At 43.6% G+C, this 25,203-nt stretch overlaps 1 protein-coding gene across 3 annotated transcripts in view; it reads right to left on the bottom strand.

Moving 5' to 3' along the window:
• Positions 1 to 22,312, bottom strand: part of LPIN1 (lipin 1) — a 270,004-nt gene extending 247,692 nt beyond the window's left edge. The window contains exon 1 of one of the 3 annotated variants that reach the window (XM_077488801.1): positions 22,072 to 22,312. In XM_077488801.1, the coding sequence (XP_077344927.1) occupies positions 22,072 to 22,212 (141 nt within the window). In that variant the 5' untranslated portion in view covers positions 22,213 to 22,312. The remainder of the gene's footprint in view (positions 1 to 22,071) is intronic. The other 2 variants (XM_077488806.1, XM_077488803.1) reach the window with 2 other exon arrangements.
• Positions 22,313 to 25,203: the final 2,891 nt, after the last annotated feature.

Raw genomic sequence — 25,203 nt, 5'->3', positions numbered from 1 at the left:
GGGGGGCATAGATAGTTTCAAGAAACTATTAGATAAGCACCTGAACAACCACAACATACAGGGATATACAATGTAAAACTAACATATAATCACACACATAGGTTAGACTTGATGGACTTGTGTCTTTTTTCGACTTCACCTACTATGCAACTTGCTTCCCCATATCTGGGTTTTTCCCAAGGTTCCAGTACGGTTCTCTGGGTCAGCCTTTTTCAACCAGGGTGCCTTCAGGTTTCTTCAGGGGTGCCTTGGCAAAATACCTAAAAATTGGCCAAAAATGTTATACAAGCCAGCAGGTGGATCCCTGCCTTTTAGTTACACAAAGCCTTAGGTTTTCATTGTGGACCATTACAGCCTTCCTGCCACCGGTGTCCTAATGCCCTGTGCACACGATCGGACATTACGACAACAAAATCCCATGGTTTTTTTCCGACGGAAGGCTTAAACTTGTCTTGCATACACACGGTCGCACAAAGTTGGTCGGAAATTCCGACTGTCAAGAACGTAGTGACGTACAACACGTATGACGAGCCGAGAAAAATTAAGTTCAATAGCCAGTGCTGCTCTTATGCTTGATTCTGAGCATGCGTGGCACTTTGTGCGTCGGAATTGTCTACACACTATAGGAATTTACGCAAATGGATTTTGTTGCTGTAAAATTTGAGATCTTAAATTTTGTGCAACGGGAAATTCTGATGGAAACTGTCCGATGGAGTCTACACACGGTCGGAATTTCTGACAACAATCTCCAATCGCACATTTGCCGTCGGAAAGTCCGACCGTGTGTACGCAGCATAACAATCAATGACCTCATCAGTTAATAAGGAGAACATTGGAGGTCTGCACAGCATTCTTGTTTGCACCTTCCCTCTCCCTCTTTATCAGCAGTGGGGTCACTAGAATACTAGTCAGTACCAGTGTGCAAAAGTGTGTTTTCTTTGGAAAAATAAATCATCTCTAATGTTGGATGGCCCACGTGTGTGGATGTTGCCATTTTTAATTTTCAACATTTTAGAATGGGGTGCCATAAGATTGTATGCATCATTTTAAAGGGTGCCTTGACTGAAAAAAGTGCTCTGGATTATTGTACTGTGAGTGCAGGTGGAGAATCCATGACTCTGTATTCACAGGTGCACGATGATGCAGGGTGTAATTCAACCCTAAAGGGGCTCTATCCGGGATATGTACAGTTATGTGCAGCACAGCACCATGTGAGGGTATAGCGGCATTACAGTTGGAGGGGAAGTCAAAAGGAGCACGGTTCCTCTATGGTTTCCTGGGTCACTGGGGGAGCTATCTGTTTGAACGCTGCTGCCCCATGTTACTCTGGTGATCATCTTGGGTAAGGTAGAGCCTATTTAATGCCCTGGCTCCCAGGCTTGGCGTGCTTTTCTCATGTGGGTATTATAGGGACAGGTCACCCATCTGACAAGGGGGTCACTGGGGAAGCTATCCAATTGGACACTGCCACCCCATGTGACTCTGGCAGCCATCTTGGATCAGGCAGAGCCTATTTAAGGCCCTGGTTCCCAGGCTTGGAGCACAATTTGCATGTGTATGGTGTAAGGACAGGTCACCCATCTGACAGGGATAGTTATAGCGGTAGGAAGAAGTTCTTGACAAGTAGGGAAAGAGCAGGGACATGCTATCCTTTCTGAAAAACGACCCCATTTGGGCGTAGACCAAACAGGCTGCATTTTATCCCTTGAGACAGATGCTGTCAGAGCATCTGAGACCTGGTGCTACCCTGTTCTTTGCAATATCCTGTGAATGCTCCCGAATTAAGTTGTCTCCCCGCTGGGTAGTTGTATTTACTTGGACCTTTATATACAGTCCTGATACTGCATCTGGTCTCCGAGTGTTTACTGCCGCTGCACCTTGCTGCACCTCCCCACAAGGGGACAGCGCCAGAGAGGAGGTAAGTATTGTAATGAAAGCTGTTTTTTTAATTGCTGGGCTATTCTAATGTGAAGCTGATCTTGGGCGTTAAGGTGATGTTGGGCGGGCTCTTTATTCATTACATCTGACTAAACACCAAACAAATGAGACATGAAATATTTAGGCAAAGCATTTATCATGCTTGTATTTCTGTGGAAGGCCTTCATGTGGCAGCATCATGGAGGTCCCATCCACAACATATTACTGAAAACAAAAGAATGAAGATTGCATCAGCACCACTGCCACCATCTAGAAAGAATAACAGGTCCCAAAACATCAGCTTCGCTCAAGTACATGCAGATATCTCCCTATCCACTATTCTTGGAGAGAAATCTGCTTGTCTGTGAATATCTTTATGGTGCTTTTATTGCGACGGTGAATTTTTTACGGCTTTAACACAGTTGCAGTGTTTGCTGGATATCATTAGTGGGTGACTAAATGGCTTTTCCTTCCTCCTGGAGTTGATTTACACACATGTGATGGCAGAGATGCTTTAGCTGACCTGTCACTAAGTGGAGAATACTTGTTGAACAAGGTGGGTAAAACGTCATTCTGTGCACTTTGAAATATTCTTACCATTCTAGATACTTTTAAGTTTGAATGAGACGAGTTGAGTTCCTGTACCTTGCCACATGTACGTCACCATTTTCTCCTCTTCCTGTTCTTATTATAGCAAATTACTCCCATATACTTACATATAGATAAAAAGCCTTAATGTTAATGGGCTTCCAAGTGGCTAATAAGTACATCAATTTAGTTTCTATTTTTGACCATTTTCTATCCAAGTCTCATGTTCTCTTTATATAGCGCACTTTGCTACCAGATTACTTTACTTTAATGAACAGTGATGTCTTATTTTTTGTTCCTGGAGTATTTAACAGCTTTACATCTAAAGGGGTCCTCTAACTTCGAGATCAGACTGCTAGACCTACAGTGCCTTGAAAAAGTATTCATACCTCTTGCCATTTTCCCCATTTTGTCATGTTGCTACCAAAAACATATGTAGCGCTGGCGCCTGACGAGCATGCACTATATGTTTTTGAAAATTAATATTCCTGAAACCACAGTTGGGTTTTAGGGCTAATTTTGCCAAATTATGATTTCAGTACCGGTCCAGCTGGGTTGCACTGGGTTCTCCTTGCCCGCAGGTGTCGCTTTTACCTCCGGCAAGTGGTATAACGCAGTGCATTCTGGGAGGTGGTATTTAAGGTGCTGACATTACGTGTTACGGGGTTCCGTGCCAGAGGATTTTCCATCCCCCATGGCCCTCCTGGCCTGGGGTGCGGCTCCATGCATTTCCAAGTCCCAGGGCTGGATAGCCTGGGATTAAGCAACTGCAGGGACAGGCCTACATGGATGTCGAGGCCTAGTGACTCAAGGGTGGTCCGGTGCCATCTCATCTAAGGAGAGGCCCAGCAACTGGAGAAGCATCCAGGGGAAGAGTCTTCAGGAGAAGGCTATGCACAAGGCTGGCTTCTCTGAAGGAGCCTGGAGGCTCAGTTGAAGGACACTTCATGGATCCACATGGAGCCACTCCATCCTCCGGGCCTGTGACATCATAAGGAGGGGGGCTATCATGTGACATCATATATAGTCAAAAAATGTTACCCTGTGACACTGCGCTATCCAAATAAAAGAACAAAGCTGCTATCACAATCACAAGGATATAAAACAGTGAATCATTAACAAATATTAAATCATAGTGTAGCGCTAGAGAACAAACTAATACATAGCAATATGTGATCATAAAATATTTTAACCAATCACAGAACTCATATAGTGTGCAAGAAATACACCTTAAGTGTATAATTCGTAAGTGTATATAAAAAAAGTCCAAAGAAAAAATAAAAATAAAAATAAAAATAAAAATAAAAATAAAAATTATTTTTTATTTTTTTTATTTTTATTTTTATTTTTTCTTTGGACTTTTTTTATATACACTTACGAATTATACACTTAAGGTGTATTTCTTGCACACTATATGAGTTCTGTGATTGGTTAAAATATTTTATGATCACATATTGCTATGTATTAGTTTGTTCTCTAGCGCTACACTATGATTTAATATTTATCATGTGACATCACCCAGTGACCCCGCCCTTGTCCCTATATAAGTCGCCGCACAACGCGTCCTTGCCATTTCGGCCAAAGAGAGCGTTGTGTCAACATCGCAAGGAAGAAGAGAAGAAGGCAACAGAAGACCGGGCCAACGCTAGTTAAAGAGCTATAAGAAGCTATAAGAATACTTGTGTTGTTTTTTTATTTACACTTTTTTCACCAGGTGAATGGGTAGGGGTACATCGTACCCCATACTCATTCACATAGGGTGGGAGGCCGGTATCTGGGGGCCCCCTTATTAAAGGGGGCTCCTGGATTCCGATAAGCCCCCTGCCCGCAGACCCCGACAACCAATGGCCAGGGTTGTCGGGAAGAGGCCCTTGTCCTCATCAACATGGGGACAAGGTGCTTTGGGGTGGGGGGGCCGCAGAACCCCCCTTCTCCCCAAAGCACCCCCCCATGTTGAGGGCATGTGGCCTGGTACGGCTCGGGGTGGGGGGGGGGGGGCGCTCGCTCTTCCCCACCCCCTTTCCTGACCGACCGGGCTGCGTGCTCGGATAAGGGTCTGCTATGGACTTTGGGGGAACCCCCACACCGTTTTTTCAGCGTAGGGCATAGTTAAGTATAGTTACATAGTAGGCAAGATTGAAAAAAGACACAAGTCTATCAAGTCCAACCTATCTGTGTGATTATATGTCAGTATTACATTGTATATCCCTGTGTGTTGTGGTCATTCGGGTGCTTATCTAATAGTTTTTTGAAAGTATTGATGCTCCCCGCTGAAAGCACCGCCTATGGAAGCAAATTTCACATCCTTACCACTCTTACAGTAAAGAACCCTCTACGCAGTTTAAGGTTAAACCTCTTTTCTTCTCATTTTAGTGAATAGTCATGTGTCTTGTTAAATTCCCTTTCGCGGTCCACTCATCAGTGGATGAAATGGTGCCCAAAGGGCCAGATTAAAGCAAGCAAAGGGCCGCAGTTTGGTGACGACTGGTCTAAACTATTCCATTGTAGTTCTGGCTGTATGTTTAGGATCGTTGTCCTGCTGGAGGGTGAACCTTCATCCCAGTCGCAAATGTCTTTTGCAGACTCTAACTGGTTTTCTTTTAAGATTGCCCTGTATTTGGCTCCATCCATCTTCCTATCAACTCTGACCAGTTTCCCTGTCCCTGCAGAAGAAAATCATCCCAACATGATGCTGCCACCACCATTTTTCTTGGTGGTGATGGTGTGTTCATTTTGACGTGCAGTGTTAGTTTTCTGCCACACATAGCGTTTTGCTTTTAGGCCAAAAAGTTCAATTTTGGTCTCATCTGACCAGAGCACCTTCATGTTTGCTGTGTCTCCCACATGGCTTCTTACAAACTGCAAACGGGACTTCTTATGGCTTTCTTTCAACAATGGCTTTCTTCTTGCCACTCTTCCATAAAGGCCAGATTTGTGGAGAGCACAACTAATGGTTGTCCTGTGGACAGATTCTCCCACCTGAGCTGCGGATCTCTGCAGCTCCTCCAGAGTTACCATGGGCCTCTTGGCTGCTTCTCTGAGTAATGCTCTCCTTGCCTGGCCTGTCAGTTTAGGTGGACGGCCATGTCTTGGTAGGTTTGCAGTTGTGCCATACTCCTTCCATTTTTGGATGATAGATTTAACAGTGCTCTGTGAGATGTTCAAAGCTTGGAATATTTTTTCATAACCTAACCCTGCTTTAAACTTCTCCACAACTTTATCCCTGACCAGTCTGGTGTGTTTCTTGGCCTTCATGATGCAGTTTGTTCACTAAGGTTCTCCAACAAACCTTTTGAGAACAGCTGTATTGATACTGAGATGAAATTACACACAAGTGTACTCTATTTACTTATTAGGTGTCTTCTGAAGGCAATTGGTTCCACTTGATTTTAGTTAGGGGTATCAGAGTAAAGGAGGCTGAATACAAATGCACGCCACACTTTTCACATATTTATTTGTCAACATCTTTTAAAACCATTTATCATTTTCCTTCCACTTCACAATTATGTGTCACTTTGTGTTGGTCTATCACCTAAAATCCCAATAAAATACATTAACGTTTTTGGTTGGAAAATTACAAAATGTGGAACATTTCAAGGGAATGGATATTTTTTCAAGTCACTGTATCTGGCCTCTGGTACTGGAATCCATCAAGGAAACATCTAAGGTAATATAAATCCTTTAATATACACAGTGAAGTGACTGGTCTCAGATGATACACAGAGATGAAACAAATCCTCCAACATACGTTGTACCTGTTTATCTGCAGTATTCTCTACTTTACATCTATTTAAAGTCCAGAATTTATAAAGCTTGTATGGACTTTCAGAAAAAAGGGTGCAGAGAACTGAAATTACACTCTGCAGGGCTAAGTGAGGTGAGCTCTGAGAGCTGATTGGAGGGAAGGGACACACCCCCCTCTACACAGGAACAGAGCTGAGACTGTCAATCAGCTGGAGGTTCCTCCTCTGTCACCTTTTTTCTCTTGGTGTCAGGAAAACTTGTCAGAAGTAACTCAATACTAATAGCAGAGGAGCAAAGCAGCAGACAGAAATAATACTTAGGTAGATTTACTAAAATTGGTGCACTCAGAATCTGGTACAGCAGTGCCTGGTAGCCAATCAGCATCTAAAGTTAGCTTGTTCAATTAACCTTTGACAATAAAATCTGGAAGCTGATTGGTTTCTATGCAGAGCTGCACCAGATTTTGTACTTTCCAGTTTTAGTAAGACCCCTTTCACACTGAGGCAGGTGTTCAGCATTAGAAATAGCGACTGAAAACTGCCTCCCATGCCGCCCGAATGTGAAAGCCCGAGTGCTTTAGTGCTACGCACGGGCGGCCCCAGTGTGAAAGGGGTCTTAATAAACCCCTTTGTTTCAAACATACAGAGAGTGATTTCAGGAACTTAATATGTACAGTCTGGAGAAAAACCTCAGGAACTTAATATGTACAATCTGGAGAAAAACCTCAGGAACTTAATATGTATAATCTGGAGAAAAACCTCAGGAACTTAATATATACAATCTGGAGAAAAACCTCAGGAACTTAATATGTATAATCTGGAGAAAAACCTCAGGAACTTAATATATACAATCTGGAGAAAAACCTCAGGAGCTTAATATGTACAATCTGGAGAAAAACCTCAGGAACTTAATATATACAATCTGGAGAAAAACCTCAGGAGCTTAATATATACAATCTGGAGAAAAACCTCAGGAGCTTAATATGTACAATCTGGAGAAAAACCTCAGGAACTTAATATATACAATCTGGAGAAAAACCTCAGGAGCTTAATATGTACAATCTGGAGAAAAACCTCAGGAACTTAATATGTACAATCTGGAGAAAAACCTCAGGAACTTAATATGTACAATCTGGAGAAAAACCTCAGGAACTTAATATGTATAATCTGGAGAAAAACCTCAGGAACTTAATATATACAATCTGGAGAAAAACCTCAGGAACTTAATATGTATAATCTGGAGAAAAACCTCAGGAACTTAATATATACAATCTGGAGAAAAACCTCAGGAGCTTAATATGTACAATCTGGAGAAAAACCTCAGGAACTTAATATATACAATCTGGAGAAAAACCTCAGGAGCTTAATATATACAATCTGGAGAAAAACCTCAGGAGCTTAATATGTACAATCTAGAGAAAAACCTCAGGAACTTAATATATACAATCTGGAGAAAAACCTCAGGAGCTTAATATGTACAATTTGGAGAAAAACCTCAGGAACTTAATATGTACAATCTGGAGAAAAACCTCAGGAACTTAATATGTACAATCTGGAGAAAAACCTCAGGAACTTAATATGTATAATCTGGAGAAAAACCTCAGGAACTTAATATATACAATCTGGAGAAAAACCTCTGGAGCTTAATATGTACAATCTGGAGAAAAACCTCAGGAACTTAATATGTACAGTCTGGAGAAAAACCTCTGGAGCTTCATATGTACAGTCTGGAGAAAAGAAGGGAAAGGGAAGACATGATTAAGATCTTTAAATACAACAAGGGGATGAATAAGGTTCGGGAGGGCAGTATTTTCAATATGAAACCAAAGTCAAGAACACGGGGACATGACCTCCAACTAACTGGAGGAAAGTTCAAAACTAATTTTAGAAAGTATTCTTTTACTGAAAGGGTAGTTGATGCTTGGAATAAACGTCCAGCAGAAGTAGCGAGACAGTCAACCGTATATTGTTTCAAACATGCTTGGAACAAACATAGATCTATACTCAGACAAAAAAGTTAATAAAAAAAAATAAAAAATAAAAAACTTGATGGTCTTTTTCTGCTGTCACTTTTCTGTGTCTGTGTTTAGCGCTCTTAACCACTTGCTTACAGGGCACTTAAACACCTTCCTGCCCAGACCAATTTTCAGCTTTCGGTGCTCTCACACTTTGAATGACAATTACTCAGTCATGCAACACTGTACCCAAATGAATTTTTTGTCCTTTTTTTCCCACAAATAGAGCTTTCTTTTGGTGGTATTTTATCACCTCTGGGGTTTTTATTTTTTGCGCTATAAATGAAAAAAGACCGAAAATTTGGAAAAAAAACGCATATTTCTTTGTTTCTGTGACAGAATTATGCAAATTATTAATTTTTCTTCATAAATTTTGGTCACAATTTATACTGCTACATGTCTTTGGTAAAAATAACCCAAATTAGTGGATATTATTTGGTCTTTGTGAAAGTTAGAGAGTCTACAAGCTGTGGTGCGAATCGCACAAAATTGATCACATCTGATGTACTGGTGGCCTATCTCGCTTCTTGTGACCCCAACAAGTCAGGAAAGTACAAATACCCCCCAAATTACTCCTTTTTGGAAAGTAGACATTCCAAGGTATTTAGTAAGAGGTATAGTGAGCTTTTTGATGTTGTCATTTTTTTCCCACAATTCTTTGCAAAATTAAGATTTTTCATTTTTTTTTTCTCCACAAAATTGTCATTGTAATAGGTTATTTCTCTCACGTGGCATGTGTATACCACAAATGACACCCCCAAAAAATTCTGCTACTCCTCCTGAGTATTACAATACCACATGTGTGTGACTTTTTCACAGCCTGGCCACATAGAGAGGCCCAACATGCAGGTAGCGCCATCATGTGTTCTAGGAACATAAATTACACATCTAACTTGTTGACTATTTATTACACTTTTGAAGCACCAGGACAATGACACGTGACACTGATGACAGATGGCACTGATACGTGGCAATGATGGCACTTATACGTGGCACTGATGACAGGTGGCACTGACAGATGGCACTAATATGTGGCACTGATGACAGATGGCACTAATATGTGGCACTGATGACGGGTGGCACTTATACGTGGCACTGATGACACGTGGCACTAATACGTGGCACTGAAACGTGGCACTGATGACAGATGGCACTAATACGTGGCACTAATATGTGCCACCGATGACAGATGGCACTAATACATGGCACCGATGACGCGTGACACTGATGACAGATGGCACTGATAAGTGGCATTGATGACACGTGACACTGACAACAGATGGCACGTGACACTGACAGGTGGCACTGATGACAAATGGCACTGATACGTGGCACTGATGACAAATGGCACTGATACGTGGCACTGATGACGGATGGCACTATGTGGCACTGACGACACGTGGCACTGACGACACGTGGCACTGGGGGCAGGTGGCACTGGGGGCAGGGGGCACTGGGGGCAGGTAGCACTGGGGGCAGGTAGCACTGGGGTGGATGGCACTGGGGGCAGGTAGCACTGGGGTGGATGGCACTGGGGGCAGGTAGCACTGGGGTGGATGGCACTGGGGGCAGGTAGCACTGGGGTGGATGGCACTGGGGTGGATGGCACTGGGGCGGATGGCACTGGGGCAGATGGCATTGGGGCAGATGGCACTGGGGCAGATGGCATTGGGGCAGATGGCATTGGGGCAGATGGCATTGGGGCGGATGGCACTGCTGGGGGCGGATGGCACTTTATTTTATTTTTTTTACTTTTTTTTTTTCCCCCCACAGGCAGAACGGCTGCCGCTGCAGCCGTTCATCTCTCCCCTCTCCCCTCCTCGCACAGACAGTGCGAGGAAGGAGAGCGGCGCCGAGAGATGATCTCATATGTTTACATATGAGATCATCTCCCATTGGACACGCCGATCACGCTGTAAACGGCCGCTGTGATTGGCCGTTTACAGCGATCTGTGTTTGCCTGTCCCCGGGGGACACGGCGAACACAGAGCTTCCGCGATGCGCGCCCGCGGGGGCGCGCATTGTGGAAGTAAACATCGGGCCGTCCAGGGACGACCGCCCGGACGAATGCGCCTGCTCTACGGCCGTCATTCGGCCATAGGGCGGGCGCGAGGAGGTTAATTAAGTACACACCATAGAGGGATATGCTTTGTTTATATTTCATGTCTGTTTACCCAATATTATTATTATTATTATTATACAGGATTTATATAGCGCCGACAGTTTATGCAGCGCTTTACAACATTGGGGTAGACATTACAATACAATACAGTTCAAGACAAGGGGAATCAGAGGGCCCTGCTCGTTAGAGCTTACAATCTAGGAGGGAGTGTCAAGTTATACAAAAGGGTAATAGCTGTGGGGGATGAGCTAATGGAGACAATAGTGAAGTTGTTAGATGGAGGCCGGATAGGCTTCTCTGAAGAGGAAAGTTTTCAGGGATCGCCTAAAAGTGGATAAATTTGGAGACAGTCTGACAGATTGGAGTAGTGGGTTCCAGAGGATGGGCGAGGCTCGGGAGAAGTCTTGTAGGCGGATATGGGAGGAGATGATGAGGGAGCTAGAGAGCAGGAGGTCTTGGGAGGAAGGAAGTGGGCGATTAGGTTGGTATTTTGAGACTAGGCTAGTGATGTAGCTGGGGGCAGAGTTGTGGATGGCTTTGTAAGTAAGTGTTAGTATTTTGAATTTAATTTGTTGGCAAGTGGCAGCCAATGGAGGGATTGGCAGAGAGGGGTAGCAGACATTGTGCGGTTTGTAAGGTGGATGAGTCTGGCAGCAGCATTCATGATGGACTGAAGGGGGGATAGTCTATTTAAAGTTGAACCAATGAGGAGGGAGTTGCAGTAGTCAAGGCAAGAGATAACCAGGGAGTGATTCAGGAGCTTTGTGGTTTCATTGGTTAGAAAGGGACGTAGTTTAGAGATGTGGAGGTTGAGGTGGCAAGCTTTGGAAAGTGATTGGATGTGGGGCCGAAAGGAGAGTTCAGAGTCCAGGATAACACCTAGCACCCTGACACGTGGGGATGGGTGGATGGTTGTGCCATTACTCTTGACAGAGAAGTCAGAGGAAGAGGCACGTGGGGGAGGAAATATTATAAGTTCGGTTTTGGACAAGTTGAGTTTAAGGAAGTGTTGTGACATCCATACAGATATGTCTGTTAGTAAGTTGGCGATGCGTGAGGAGACTGATTGAGTGAGTTGAGGGGTGGAGAGATAGATTTGTGTGTCGTCAGCGTAGAAATGATATTGAAAGCCGTGTGAGGCTATCAGCTGACCCAGGGAAGAGGTGTAGATTGAAAATAAAAGAGGTCCAAGAACAGAACCTTGGGGGACTCCGACAGAGAAGGGAAGAGGAGTGGAGGAAGTAGAATTGTAAGTGACACTGAAGGTGCGTTGGGATAGATAGGATGAGAGACACTGAAGAGCACAGTCACGGAGACCAAGGGAGTAAAGTTTTTTGAGGAGGAGAGGGTGGTCAACCGTGTCAAAGGAAGCTGAAAGGTCCAGAAATAGGAGTACAGAATCGTTTCCGTTGGTTTTTGCAGTTAGTAGGTCATTTGTGAGTTTTAAAAGAGCAGTTTCTGTTGAGTGTTGAGGGCGAAATCCAGATTGAAGGGGATCAAGAAGGTTGTTTTTAATGAGGTAGTCACTCAGTTGGTTGTAAACCAGGCGCTCAAGGAGTTTAGAGGAAAATGGGAGCAAGGAGATAGGGCGTAGGTTGTTAGGATTGGTAGGGTCCAAGGATGGCTTTTTAAGTATGGGGGTGACCAGTGCATGTTTTAGAGCCTTGGGGAAAATGCCAGAGGTGAGGGAGAGATTGAAGATGTGGGTTAGAGAGTGTAGTATAGAGTCAGATGGCGACCGTAGTGTTTGAGAGGGAATAGGATCCAGGAGGCAGGTGGTTAGGTAGGCGTTAGAAAGGAGTTTAGCAACTTCATCTGTAGTAGCAGTTTTGAATAAGGGGAGTGTTGAGAGTACCTGTTGTAGTGGGGTCTTAACTGGGGGAGATACCTGTAGTGTGGAGATTTCATCACGGATTGTATCAATCTTGTTTTTGAAGTGATTAACAATCTCCTGGGCAGTGAGTGAGTCAGTGGGCGGAGGCCGCGGAGGACGGAGTAGAGAGTTGAAGGTAGAGAAAAGTTTACAGGGACTGGACGAGAAGGTGTTAATAAGAGTTGTAAAATAGGTCTGCTTGGCAGCGTGGAGGAAAGAGTAGTATTTTTGGAGGGCAGACTTGTATTGGTTGAAGTCTTTGTGAGACTTGGTCTTGTGCCACAGACGCTCAAGAGCACGACTACGTTTTTTGAGAATTCTAGTGTCATCTGTTTGCCAGGGTTGTAGGGGTCGAGGTCTGATTCTGCGTGTAGTGATTGGAGCTAGCTTGTCCAGGGTGGAGGACAGGGGTTTATTGTAGACGGAAGTGGCTTGGTTGGGGCAGGACAGGGGAGAGATTTTGTCATAGAAGTGGTCAGCAGCAGAATAGAGGAGAAAAGAGTCGAAGTTGCGAAAGTTTCTACGGGTGATGGTTAGGCGACTGAAGGGAAAGGTGTTGGAAGACAGGGGGAGAGAGAAATGAATTAGGTGATGGTCGGAAAGAGGAGAAGGATTATTTGAGAAGTTGCATGGAGTGCAAAGGTAGAAGAATACAAGGTCAAAGGTGTTGCCATCAGAATGAGTAGAAGCCTGTACCCATTGCTTCAGGTCAAATGAAGAGGTTAGACTAAGAAGTTTAGAAGTAGCAGGAGTGTTTGTATTAGCAGGGATGTTGAAATCACCAAGAAGGATTGTGGGAATTTCTGAAGACAGAAAGTAGGGCAGCCAGGCAGAGAACTCATCAAGGAAATATGTAAATAATATGTAAATATAGCTAAAACTTTTTTTTATTACTTTTGGATTGGAAAAGATCAGTGATTTCCATTTACATATTGTCTTACTGACTTGTCCTCTGAATTGGGCTCTCATTGGCCATCTTGGGGGAGCCTGTGTCTATATTAACACAGAGCTCTTTCAAGATTTGGTTATTAGTTATCTTGGACTGAGAGAGGCTATATATGGCCCCTACTGGATCATTTGACATGCCCGCAGTGTGGGAAGATTGTAGATAAGGACACACGTCTGTTTCTTAAGGAGACAATAGGATTAGCCTAATGCCTAGTACACACAGTGGACTGAACGAAAAATAACTGACAGCTCAGGTCGGAGCCGCTGTACTAACAATTCTATTGTTCTATTGTATTCTGACAGGCGGGCACCCCCTACCCCCAGAAAACTCCAGTCAGCGCCCTCAGCCATTGGCTGAGAACACTAGTCGGGAGCAGGCCAAACTGGCTGCAGTACACACTGCCGAATGTCGGACGTTTTTTTATTGAACCGGCTGATGCAGCCCGACATTTGGTCTGTGTGTATGTAGCTTCTGTGGATATGAGAGAGTTTAGGGATGGTCCTGTGAACTCCTCTAGAGACTATTTGAATTCTTGAAAGATCTTTGTGATCCAGTCTGTTATATGGACTGGCGCATTCTGCATGTAGGCCCATGTGGAACAATCGTGTGGGTATTGCAAATTGTGGAATAGTCTGCGAATATTCATTCTGGTGGACCTTCCAGGTTTAAAACCACCCTGATCACTATTGACCAAGGTTGTTACTATGGCATTCAAGCGATTTGCCAATACTTTGGCCAGTATCTTAACATCCACATTTATGAGGGATATTGGACACTGAATCGCATTTGAGTGGGTCTTTACAGGGTTTTAGTAGCAGTACGATCAAGGCCTCTCGCACAGTAAGGGGGAGAACTCCGATATCGAATGCTTTTTATATGTACGCAGTAGATATGGCCACATATACGGGACTTTACGGCTGAGAAGGAGATACCTTGGTGCTGGACTTCAGCTGAGAAATCAGGATAAATCGATATGTTGTTACAATTATATTTGAGCGGGCCTTTCTCCCTCACCAGGCGTAGAATGGCTACCTTGTCCTGGAAGTTGAGAATGCGTGCTACAATGGAGCATGGAAGATTCCCTCTGGAGGAGGACGGGGAGGGGTGCGGCATGCCCGTCCAATCACATAAGAGAACGAAGTCGCATTTCAAAAATGTCCCTCAGCCAGGAGTAAATATATTTTTCAGGGTGGGAGACCTCCGCTCGTTCGGGGAACCAGACAAAGCGAAGATTGTTCCTGCGCAAACGATTCTCTAAATCATTGATTTTGGCGTGAGGGGTGCCATTTTCCCAGTAATATCATGCATATTAACTGAGAGTGGATGCACAGTGTCTTCCAGAGAGCTAATGCGTTCCTCCATGTCACCAGTTCTATCATGTAGGTTCTGGACAACCTGCTTCAGGAGTGAGAAATCCATACGTATAGAGGCTATTTGATTAGTGAGTGAGGCCTTGCAATCCTGTATAGCCAGCATAATGGTGGCCAGTGTAGGTTCATTAGGGGAGAAACCTCTTCCTGGCCATTTTCAACAAGCTGCTGGGAATCCTGTGATAGCTCAGTGTCCTGCAATAGCTGGGGATCCTGTGCTAGCTTGGTGTCTGCTTGTGAGTAGGTAACAGCCGAATGTGAAGCACTCACCCCCTTAGCTGAACTCCATTTTGCAGAGGAGGATGCCTGCAGCATATCCGCATGACCGGCATGTGAGCCAGCGCCATCTTCCCTCCGGAACCCAGCCAGTCAGTCCGCCATGGAAGGGGGCCAGGGCGGCCCGTATTTCACCATCTCAGCCAGCCTGCTGTGTGCCCACCACTGTGGGGAATATTTTGAGCCATTTGGTGAGGAGATCAGACACAGGATAGCAGTTGGGAGCTGGAGCAGTGTTTCTATGCAGCCTCTCGCCCCACCATCAAGCCATGCCCCCCACAAGTACAAATTTAGTTACTAAGTCATGTATAGGATTCATAAACAAAAAAACATTCTTTACATTGCCTGGTTTAGAAAAATGCTCCCTAATTGGTGCCTCATATACTCCCAGATACTGTAGCTCACAGTAGGAGGGTTTCAGTAACAGAGATAGTGCTGATTCAGTAGTGTTGATTCAGAATTTAGTGGGCAGGACTAGGTCTGGCCAGGGGCTATTGACAAGCTACAGGCTTGTGAATCGGCAGTGATGATTCTATTTGCCATGCCTCCTGCAATATCCTTTCATTCCACTGTAGTACAAGCAGGCACTGTACATGAGGGAGACAGCTTTACTCTGCATTCAGGAGCAGTGCAGCATTGTTGTCACACCATCACAAGAAGCTGCATTAGGTGGACTTCACTGAACAGGTATTTGTGGGCAGAGAAGCTAAGAGAAAACGGTAGGTGCAGATACACTTCTGATTAAAGTTTTAGTTCACCTTTACAGAAAAGGTGAACTAACACCATACAACACTCCCACGTACTGCATAGTTGCCAACATTTAAAAAAAATAATTTACGGACACTTTTTTCTGTAGATGGAGTATTATTTCAATTAGGGGTGGGGCATTGTGATGGGAGGGGGTCTGTGATGGGGGAGTCTGTGATGGGGGAGGGGAGTCTGTGATAGGGTGGAGGAGTCTGTGATGGGGGTGGGGGAGTCTGTGATGAGGGGAGTCTGTGATGGGGGGGTGTCTGTGATGGGGGGTGTCTGTGATGGGGGGGTCTGTGATGGGGGATGTCTGTGATGGGGGATGTCTGTGATGGGGGCGGGGGAGTCTGTGATGGGGGAGGAGTCTGTGATGGGGCGGGGGAGTCTGTGATGGGGAGGAGTCTGAGATGGGGAGGAGTCTGTGATGGGGGATGTCTGTGATGGGGGCGGGGGAGTCTGTGATGGGGCGGGGGAGTCTGTGATGGGGGTGTCTGTGATGGGGGAGTCTGTGATGGGGTGGGGGAGTCTGTGACGGGGGTGTCTGTGTTGGGGGGAGTCTGTGTTGGGGGGAGTCTGTGATGAGGGGAGTCTGCGAAGAGGGGAGTCTGTGATGGGGGGGTCTGTGATGAAGAGGGGTATGTGATAGGATGGTCTGTGATGGGATGGTCTGTGATGGTATGGTCTGTGATGAGGGAAGTTTGTGGTGGGATGGTCTGTGATTGGATGGTCTGGGATGGGATGGTCTGGGATGGGGGAAATATGTAATGGGATGGTCTGTGATGGAATAGTCTGTGATGAAGGGAGTCTGTGATGGGGGGGCGGAGTCTGTGATGGGGGAGTCTGTGATGGGGGAGTCTGTGATGGGGGAGTCTGTGATGAGGGGAGTCTGTGATGGGTTGATCTGTGATGGGGGAGTCTGTGATGAGGGGAGTCTGTGATGGGTTGATCTGTGATGGGGGAGTCTGTGATGAAGAGGGGTATGTGATGGGATGGTCTGTGATGAGTGGAGTCTGTGATGGGATGGTCTGTGATTAGGGGAGTCTGTGGTTTGGAATTGAACATAATGGTATGTCATATAATGTTGCATATAAGAAAGGTGCTGTTGCATGTAAATCTGACTTCTTGATAAATGTAATTTTAGTTTCAATTATCATATAAAATAATGGATGTTTTTTGTGGGCCTGATTTTCTTTTTATTTGGGGGGGGGGGGGGGTGGCCAGCATTTTATTCTTAGACCCAAGCAGAAGAATGTCTTGGGCCAGCCCTGGCCAAGGGAGTGGGCTCACTCACAATTTTTCCTAAGAACACATCTATGAATAAAGAGTTCTCCAAGAGCAACTTCTCCCAACCATCCAAGAACAGTTTGGTGAGGGACAATGCCTTTTCCAGGATGATGGAGCACCATAAGGCAAAAGTGAGAACTAGATGTCGTATAACAAAACATCAAAATTTTGGGTCCATGACCAGGAAACAAAACATCTAAATTTTGGGTCCATGCCCCCCCCCCCCCCACACACACACACACAAACTCTAAGCATTGATTATACAAGAATGGGCTGCCATCAATCAGGATGTGGCCCAGAAGTAGATTGACAGCATGCCAGGGCGAATTGCAGAGGTCTTGAAAAAAAAGGGTCAACACTGCAAATATTGACTCTTTGCATAAACTTAATGTAATTGTCAATAAAATAGACACTTATGAAATGCTTGTAATTATACTTCAATATACCATAGTAACATCTGACAAAAAGATCTAAAAACACTGAAGCAGAAGACTTTGTGAAAATTAATAATGGCTCTATTGTTTTTTTCAGGCTATATGTTGTCTGTGATATTTGTACACAGATTGTAAACAAGTCAATGATTTCTCAGAACTTCTTCCTTGGGTAGTTACTAAGAAAGTCATCTCAAATGCATTGCCCAAGATGGTGTGTTTGAGTGAAGCAGAATTTGATCTTGTCTCCATTAAAAACGAACGTAATGCCCTGACACTGATCAGATTCCATGCTGTGAAATGCATGGGATAAAACTGTTGCCATAGAAGACACCTTAAAAGGAGCCATCAAAATATACAAAGTAGACTGTCAGAGGCAACAGTAATGGGTGATCCATCAGGGCTTGCACATGGGAGTAAAAAAATGCCACATTTTTACTGATTTGAAATGACATGCATTTGTTGTCTATGGAACCACGCACACAGCTGAGTAAAGATCAGTAATATAGTGATGAGTACAGAGCCATAAAACTAACATTTTACATTTGAGTGCAGTAATTTACTCGCATACACGTTTACTCGTCTATAAGCATAAATCAGTATACTACAACACTGACAGTGAAGAAGAATTTTACTCATCTATACGCTTATGCACCTTTACAGACCTATATTCAGCATCACTCAGGTTTTACACACAGTTTTTTTACTCACAGACTTTTTGTCAACAACATGTAAACATCAGTAAATTATGACACCCATGTGCCTTAATAAGCCAGTTTCTTCCATGCTGGGCTCCACCACCTTCCTATCATTGCTCTTGTGATCAGTACAGAAAATGTTAAGAAGCTCAATAAGAACTCCAATGCTCCAAACAGGGGTTGCCACCTCATCCCTTTAAACCCAAATACATATGAATAACACAAGTTCTGAGGCTATCTTAATGTAGATAAGGTACCAAGTGAGTTTAATTACCATCCTAATCAGCCACAGAACCTGTGTAAGTAATATGCGTTCGGGTTTAAAGGGATGAGGTGGCAACGCTAGCTCCAACGCTCTCAAGCACATGCGCTACCCAAGCATTCTCAGCTGGGGTCCTGTGATAAGTCCTGAGGCTCCCCAAGGGTTTCACAACAATCTGCCATCGGAGCAGATTTATATCCACTCCTAATGTGGCTTCAGTGCTCTGCTTTCCTCAATTGCCAGGTACCCCCAGGTAAATGGATATCCACCTGGTAGTGCTGTTAAATTTCCAGCTGCTGGCATCATCATAGAGGCACGGGATGAGGGCAGTGTTTGACACAGAGCCGGGAGACAGAAGGGCTGCTCCTGTTTTCAGGTAAGTACTCAATGGTGTGGCCTCTTTTTGAAATCCATTCTGTAGAGGACACACGATCCATGTGTAATGACAGATGCCACCTGCGGAGATGTCTGTAGAATCATCCCTTCAGCTCTTGTGCTTAGTGCTGACAGCCAGCAGGTTCAACAAAAGTTCTGAGGGGCCTGCAGGAGTCACTGAGGCTGATCACTGTTCGAAAACGTCACTTGGACCAATAGCCTCTATTTTAGAGCTGTTTTAACATGGTGTTGAGGACTCAAAAGTTTAAAGTGATATTCCGGCCAATACTTTTTGCTTGTTTTGCATAGTGAGGCAGAGCTAAAATCTCTGTCTGGGTTTTTATTGATGTCAGTGTGCCCCTTGGTCAGATTTAACTTCACTTAAATAGCATACCTCTGCATTTTTTAAGATGGGAATGAGGGACACCAATCGGCAAAAGTAAGCAGGTATAGGACACGCCCCCTTAAAGAAGAATTGTACAAAAAAAAAAAAAAAACAAGATTGGTTAAACCCACAAGTGCTTTTTGCTCATATATGTTTTTTCTGGTTTAAAGGGATGAGGTGGCAACCCTATTCCAGTCCCTGATTATCTCTGTGGTCAGCTGGCGGAACCACTGGCTGCAATGCCGGGTTCCCTGTTGGGACGGGAAAGCCCAGGAAGGAGGATGGGGGACCACTTCCTGCCACTTGTAAAAGTAATCCAGCGGCTATTTTGCCACTAGGATTACTTTTACATAAAAGTGCTCCATCAGCCGAAAAAGGCAATCATCCTGGTATAACCACTGAAAGTCCTGCGATATACAGGTACCTCACAGTGCTGCAAGTGGTGGATTTGTCATACTTTTTATTTTTATTTTGGATGAAAGCGAGTCAGGTTTTTACTGCTATTCAGGGCTCAGAGAGATTTATGCCACATACACATGACTGGACTGTCCCGCAGAAAAGGACGAAATCATCTGTTTTTCTTCAAAAAATTCAGACGGACCTAGAAATAGAACTTGCTTTAAATCTTTCCAACGGGATCAATTTCTATCAGGAAAATCATTCGTCTGTATGCTGGTCCGACGGACCAAATACGACGCAAGGGCAGCTATTGGCTACTGGCTATTGAACTTCCTAGTCTAGTCCTAATTCGCACGACATCATGTTCAAAACAAACGGACTTTAGTCCGTTCGTGTGTGGGCAAGTCCGTTCGGTCGGAACTCTGCCGGGAAGACCATCAGGAAGACCGCCAGACCTTTTATGCCGGAAAGTCCAGTCGTGTGTACACGGCATTGCTCTCACCTCCTGCCACGCTGACAGCAATTTCCCAAGACAGGAAGTGAGGGAAAATCTACAATAGGGACATATACAGAAATACAGTTCTGACAGGGGTTCTAGTCTTCCTCTACTCTACTAAAGAAAAGCATTTTTATTTCTGCCTGTGTTGTTGAAAATTTACCCTCACTGGTAAAATACTGTCAGCACTACAGAAAGTGGAGGTAAATATCTGTAAAGCCTTGTGTACATGGATGTTGCATAACATTTCTGTTGCTTTCCTTCACCCAGGAAGCCGACGATACTGTATGCAACCACTCTATGGCTGAAGATGTCTACGGCTTCTGCATTGTATTAGTGTGTTTTATTTTTTTTTAAGGTTTAGAGATCTAACATAACCCTGAATAGCATAAAAAACCCACATAGGACCATGAAAGCATACCTTACTATATTATGTATTATGTTATAATTGTTATATTATTGTTATAATCTATAGTTTTAGGGCCCATTCACACAGTGCATATGCATTTATTGAGCACTGCAGTGTATTATTTATATACATTTTTTTTAAATAACACACTTTTCTTTTCAATCAGTGCACATAATCGGGCAATGTTAATGTGAACTGGGTGAATATGTCCTTGTGTTGAGGTAGTGTTTAGCAATGCAGTACAATGCAGCTTGTGTGATATCCTTTTTAAATACCTTGTTCAAAGCAACTGCTTATACACTCACCATACTGTTAAAACATTCCCAATTTTAATTGTATCAATTAAAAAGCATACAGTATATTAGAGATGTGCGCGACAGAAAAAATTATTTTGTTTCGGAATAATTTGGTTAATAATTTCATTTTGTCATATTCGTTATGTTAGAATGATTGATTTTCGGAATTTGTTTTGTATATTTGGAATTTGTTTTTGTATATTCGGATTTGTTTTGTATATTAATTGTTCCAAACTGATTTGTATTATCAGATATTATTTAGGAAGATTCAGATTTATTTGTTATATTATGATTTGGCCATTCTGATGGATCCACCTCCATCCATCCCAAAAGCAAGTAGTAGGAATCATCTTTTTTTTTTACTTTTATACCTTACTGTAACTATTTATTGCAAAATATTTCCATTTCATATGTATTATATAGTGCATTTTTTTATCATTCACACTCACTAGAATAAAAATGAATAGATCTTTATCAACTCGGATCATTTGTTATGACATTACCTTATTTTGGATGCTTCAAACATTTATAAAAGGCCCAAACTATTGCATCATGTAACTTGCATGAAACAATTGAATACGAATGAATTAGTTGTCATCATAATTTGTTTTGAATTAATTGAAATTTGTTACTATTGTGATTTGGAGATTTGGGTACATCCGAATCTCCGAAAAAAAAAAATTTGTCTGAGTTTTGAAAAACAAATCGCACGCATCATATATATGTGTGTGTGTATATATATTAATATACACATATACTGTATATACACATATATAAAATCTATCAAAATCAAAAGTGACTGCACATTGTTTAGATAATATCTGCCCAGGCGCACTGCAGCAAGGTAGCATTGTTTGATAAATAGAAAGTGGTAGAGGTACTCACGGGCCTCAAGTAGGAAGCTGTGTCCAAACAAGAAGAGTTTATTCTGTCCAATTTTTCGATGGATTGCAGTCCATCTTTGTGAAGGCCTAGACAAAGATGGACTGCGATCCATTGAAAAGTTGAACAGAATGTTTTTTGTTGGAACACATATTCCTGCTCAAGACCCATGGGTGGCTCTTCTATTATATATATATATATATATATATATATATATATATATATATATATATATATATATATAGTGTGTATAAAGTATATTTTGATTTTAGGAATACTTGAAGTTATTGTCTGTATAGCATATTTTAAACCCATTTTCAGAGCTCCTTCAGGTCTTTAAATATTGTAATCGCACAATGCAAGACATAAATCGTTACAGTCCATCTTGCACGTATTGAGATTGGATACACACACTGAAATTTCTATATGTTGTCAGCACATACGATACAATGAAAAAGACTAACAACAAATCATTCTAAAATCCTCAAGTAGCTAAGTATATTGCAAGCATTTGCTACAGTTACACTCAAGCTGTAAGAAGAAAACATTACCCAAGACCAGTTGTACTCCAAGCCTAGGGGAATCCCAGCTAGGGTCAATCTCTTGTCTTCTAGGTGATCCTCGGGAAGGCTGTCTTGTTTCCCCTTTTCTAGGTGATCTTTGGAAACAGCTTCTTCAGTATTTACATCCATTCCCAGAGAGCCTATAAAGCGGTGAGTGTGGGCTAAAATCTCCCCACTTTGGTGTGGATAACCAGCATTCTGTGCAGAAGAAACTGCTTTGGACAATGCGATCTGTGGCTAAACCTATTTACACTGATCATGTTTGCTTGCTAATTTTACCTGCACAAGTTCTTGGAATGGCAGCTAACTCAGAAATCTGAGACAGACGTCCAGCGCACTCTTTGACTCCTGAAGTATTCCAGGCCAGGAACCAGCTCGAGTTCATACACAAAGCCTGCTCCAAGACATAAACTAAGCTGCCCTATCTCCTCTCTTTAGTCTCTCCAGTGACTGAAAAGCTGTTTGACACATGGAGCGTTAAAGTGCACCTGTCTGACTTGCACCAATCAGAGACAATTCTCTAACTCTGTCCCTTGGTTGGAGTAGCTGCTGTTAGATGATGATGAAGAGAGGCCTTCCATTATTATACTTCACGTTTTGGTAGTAAAGTAAAGAGGCAAGGGTGAAATTTGTGGCTCCAAAGGGACGAACACCAATGCAGGGAAGGTCCTCCTCTTGAATCACCAACTTAATGTTAAAGGCAATATTGCCTGGTATCATCAAAACCCTAATCATTGGGATACAAATTTATATGTGTTGCTGGACTGGTGTTTGTGAAGATAGAAGAGTTTGTGAAATTTTTAAACATTGTATTATATATTACTGTAGCATTACCCTCATAAGGGCCTCTGGATTTATGGCTTCCCCTTACATGCATAACCAGGCAACAGGAAATTTCCGGCATTCACTTAGCAGTTAAGAACCAGTCCAGGGTGTTTTGTATTTGTTTTTTTCGCAGATGAATTTGGATAAGGATGGGAAGGTATGGGATGCCCAGAACTGTAACTTGAATGTAACTCGAGGACTTGAAACTGTCTCTGGCTACCAAAAATCAGATGACTGTCCTCCTGTAGGATACATGGATCAACTGCTAACGAAAGATTTCTAATCACTGAATGAAGGTGTTCTATCGCTGTAGAAAATTCAAAGGCACCTGGCTGCTCCTTAGATTCCCCAAACAAGAGGTGTAGGGTAACGGTCTTGCACCTGGCTGCTTCTCCCTTATCAGGTTCTGGGTGGCAGTGGTTGAAGCTACTCACTCACTCCCTTTTGGTGGATCCTGAAGCACATGTGACTGCTGAACAGGCCTCCTGCTGGACAGGTCCCAATGGCTGAACCTAGAAGAGTGAGACTTCATCAGCTTCTCTCTCTCTTTTGTCCTTTCCTTCTGGTCAAGGGCAGAGCCCCCAAGCATAGGGGTCCCCTCCAGGCAACTGGATCCTGGACTTACCACATCACTAGCCTCCAGAATATTAATGACCTGTCTATCCACCTTCTATTCCAATCCCCACCCAGGGATTGGAATAGACTCCATAAATATTCAGGCCTCGTCTTTGCTCCTCTGCCCTCTAGAACCCTCCAGTAGTCCCAGAAGTCAGGGGGAGGCAACAGAGACTTTGGGACTCTGCCGACTAACTCCAAACAAATTAACCCAAACAAATTAACTCCAAACAAATTAACCCTGGCTCCTCTGCTTACAGTATTCCCGGCCAGGAACCAGCTCGAGTTCATACACAAAGCCTGCTTACAGAGGAGCCCAACTAAAGTTTCCTACACTGTAAACATTGAGTGCTGCATTAGAGATTTATAATCTTTACTGGTATGTTCTGCTTTGTTTGCATGTTGTTGGTGCACACTAGGTATCAAAGAGGCAGTAAAGCACATTTACAGTGTACATTGACAGTATATTCTGGTCGGCATTTACATGGCTATTTATAGTTGGACCCAGGTAGAAAGAGAAGACTTTATCACATTGATCCAGGCAAAAATGCATTGCAAAGTTGTTTTTAATCTATTTTAATGCAGAATTAGGTAGGGAAGATTTCCGCTGAATGCGCTTGGCATCATTGCTCTCCCTCTCTCCACAATGTAAAATGGCAATTTTTTTCTGTTTTTGGATACCTTTTTTTCCTTTTTTTTGGGTCCACCCTGCTCCCTAGCTGTCATTCTTGCCCAGGCCAAAATGATGTCTTTATAGTTCTGAAGCCTCCTGAAATAAGTACACATGGCTTTTTTCTCTCAGAGAATAGGTGCAGGAACACCCCTTTCTGATTCATTCCTTTTCTCTGCCCCTACCCAACTCCAGCACCATTCCTTTGTTCCATCCCCTACCCACCTCTCAGTACTGCCCTTTTAGACAATGCAGAACAAAGTATCACTCTGTGGTGCTAAGTAATTTGTAAGGAATTTGGTAATGATAAAAATAAAAGCAGAAAAATAGATCCCCTGCATCTCTTATTGCAGGATGCTTTCTAATCCATTCACTGTGGCTGGAGAAGGGTGAAACCCAGTGGTGGCTGGTGCTCCATCAATCAGGGGGGGGCGGGAGATGGACCTCACCTTGGACCCCCCCTTTTGCTCCGGACCGCCACCACGCATCATACCCCCCCCCCCCAGAACGGTGCTCAGCACATTGGAATGCCTGCTGCTGGTGGGGAATGAACGGAGCCGGGTAGAGCAGAGAAGAGAGTGGCTCTCCCCCATGTTTGAATCCATCGGTGGCAGCTTCTCCCCTCTGTCTCCTTCGTGTCCTGGCCTCTATGTCCCCTCTCCGTCTTCTCCTCCTGGCCAATCGGGTCTTCTGACTCCTGATTGGCCAAGAGAAGAAACAGGAAGACATTAGCAAATATTAATTCACTAATGTCACACAAGGGGGTGGGCTCGGAACGTAGTGCTCTATGCCCAGAACCCACCCTTTTTTTAAGCCAATTAGAGCCTCAGGCTCTAATCATTTGCTTAAAATAAAAATAAAAAAAAGCCCTATTGAAATCCCTGTGTCTGGCGTCCTGCATGTAGATTAGGGGACACATGGCTGGGTGGCGGCGCCCGGTGTGCCCCCTATGGATGGGCCACCACTAGCGAAGCCAGTAGTACGTCATCAAGAGGTACTGTAGGTGGCAC

Source organism: Lithobates pipiens, unplaced genomic scaffold, assembly GCF_037356315.1.
Source record: "Lithobates pipiens isolate NorthernLeopardFrog02 unplaced genomic scaffold, aLitPip1_a1.2 Scaffold_18, whole genome shotgun sequence".
Lineage (NCBI taxonomy): Eukaryota > Metazoa > Chordata > Amphibia > Anura > Ranidae > Lithobates > Lithobates pipiens.
This window is presented reverse-complemented; position numbering and strand designations above follow the sequence as displayed.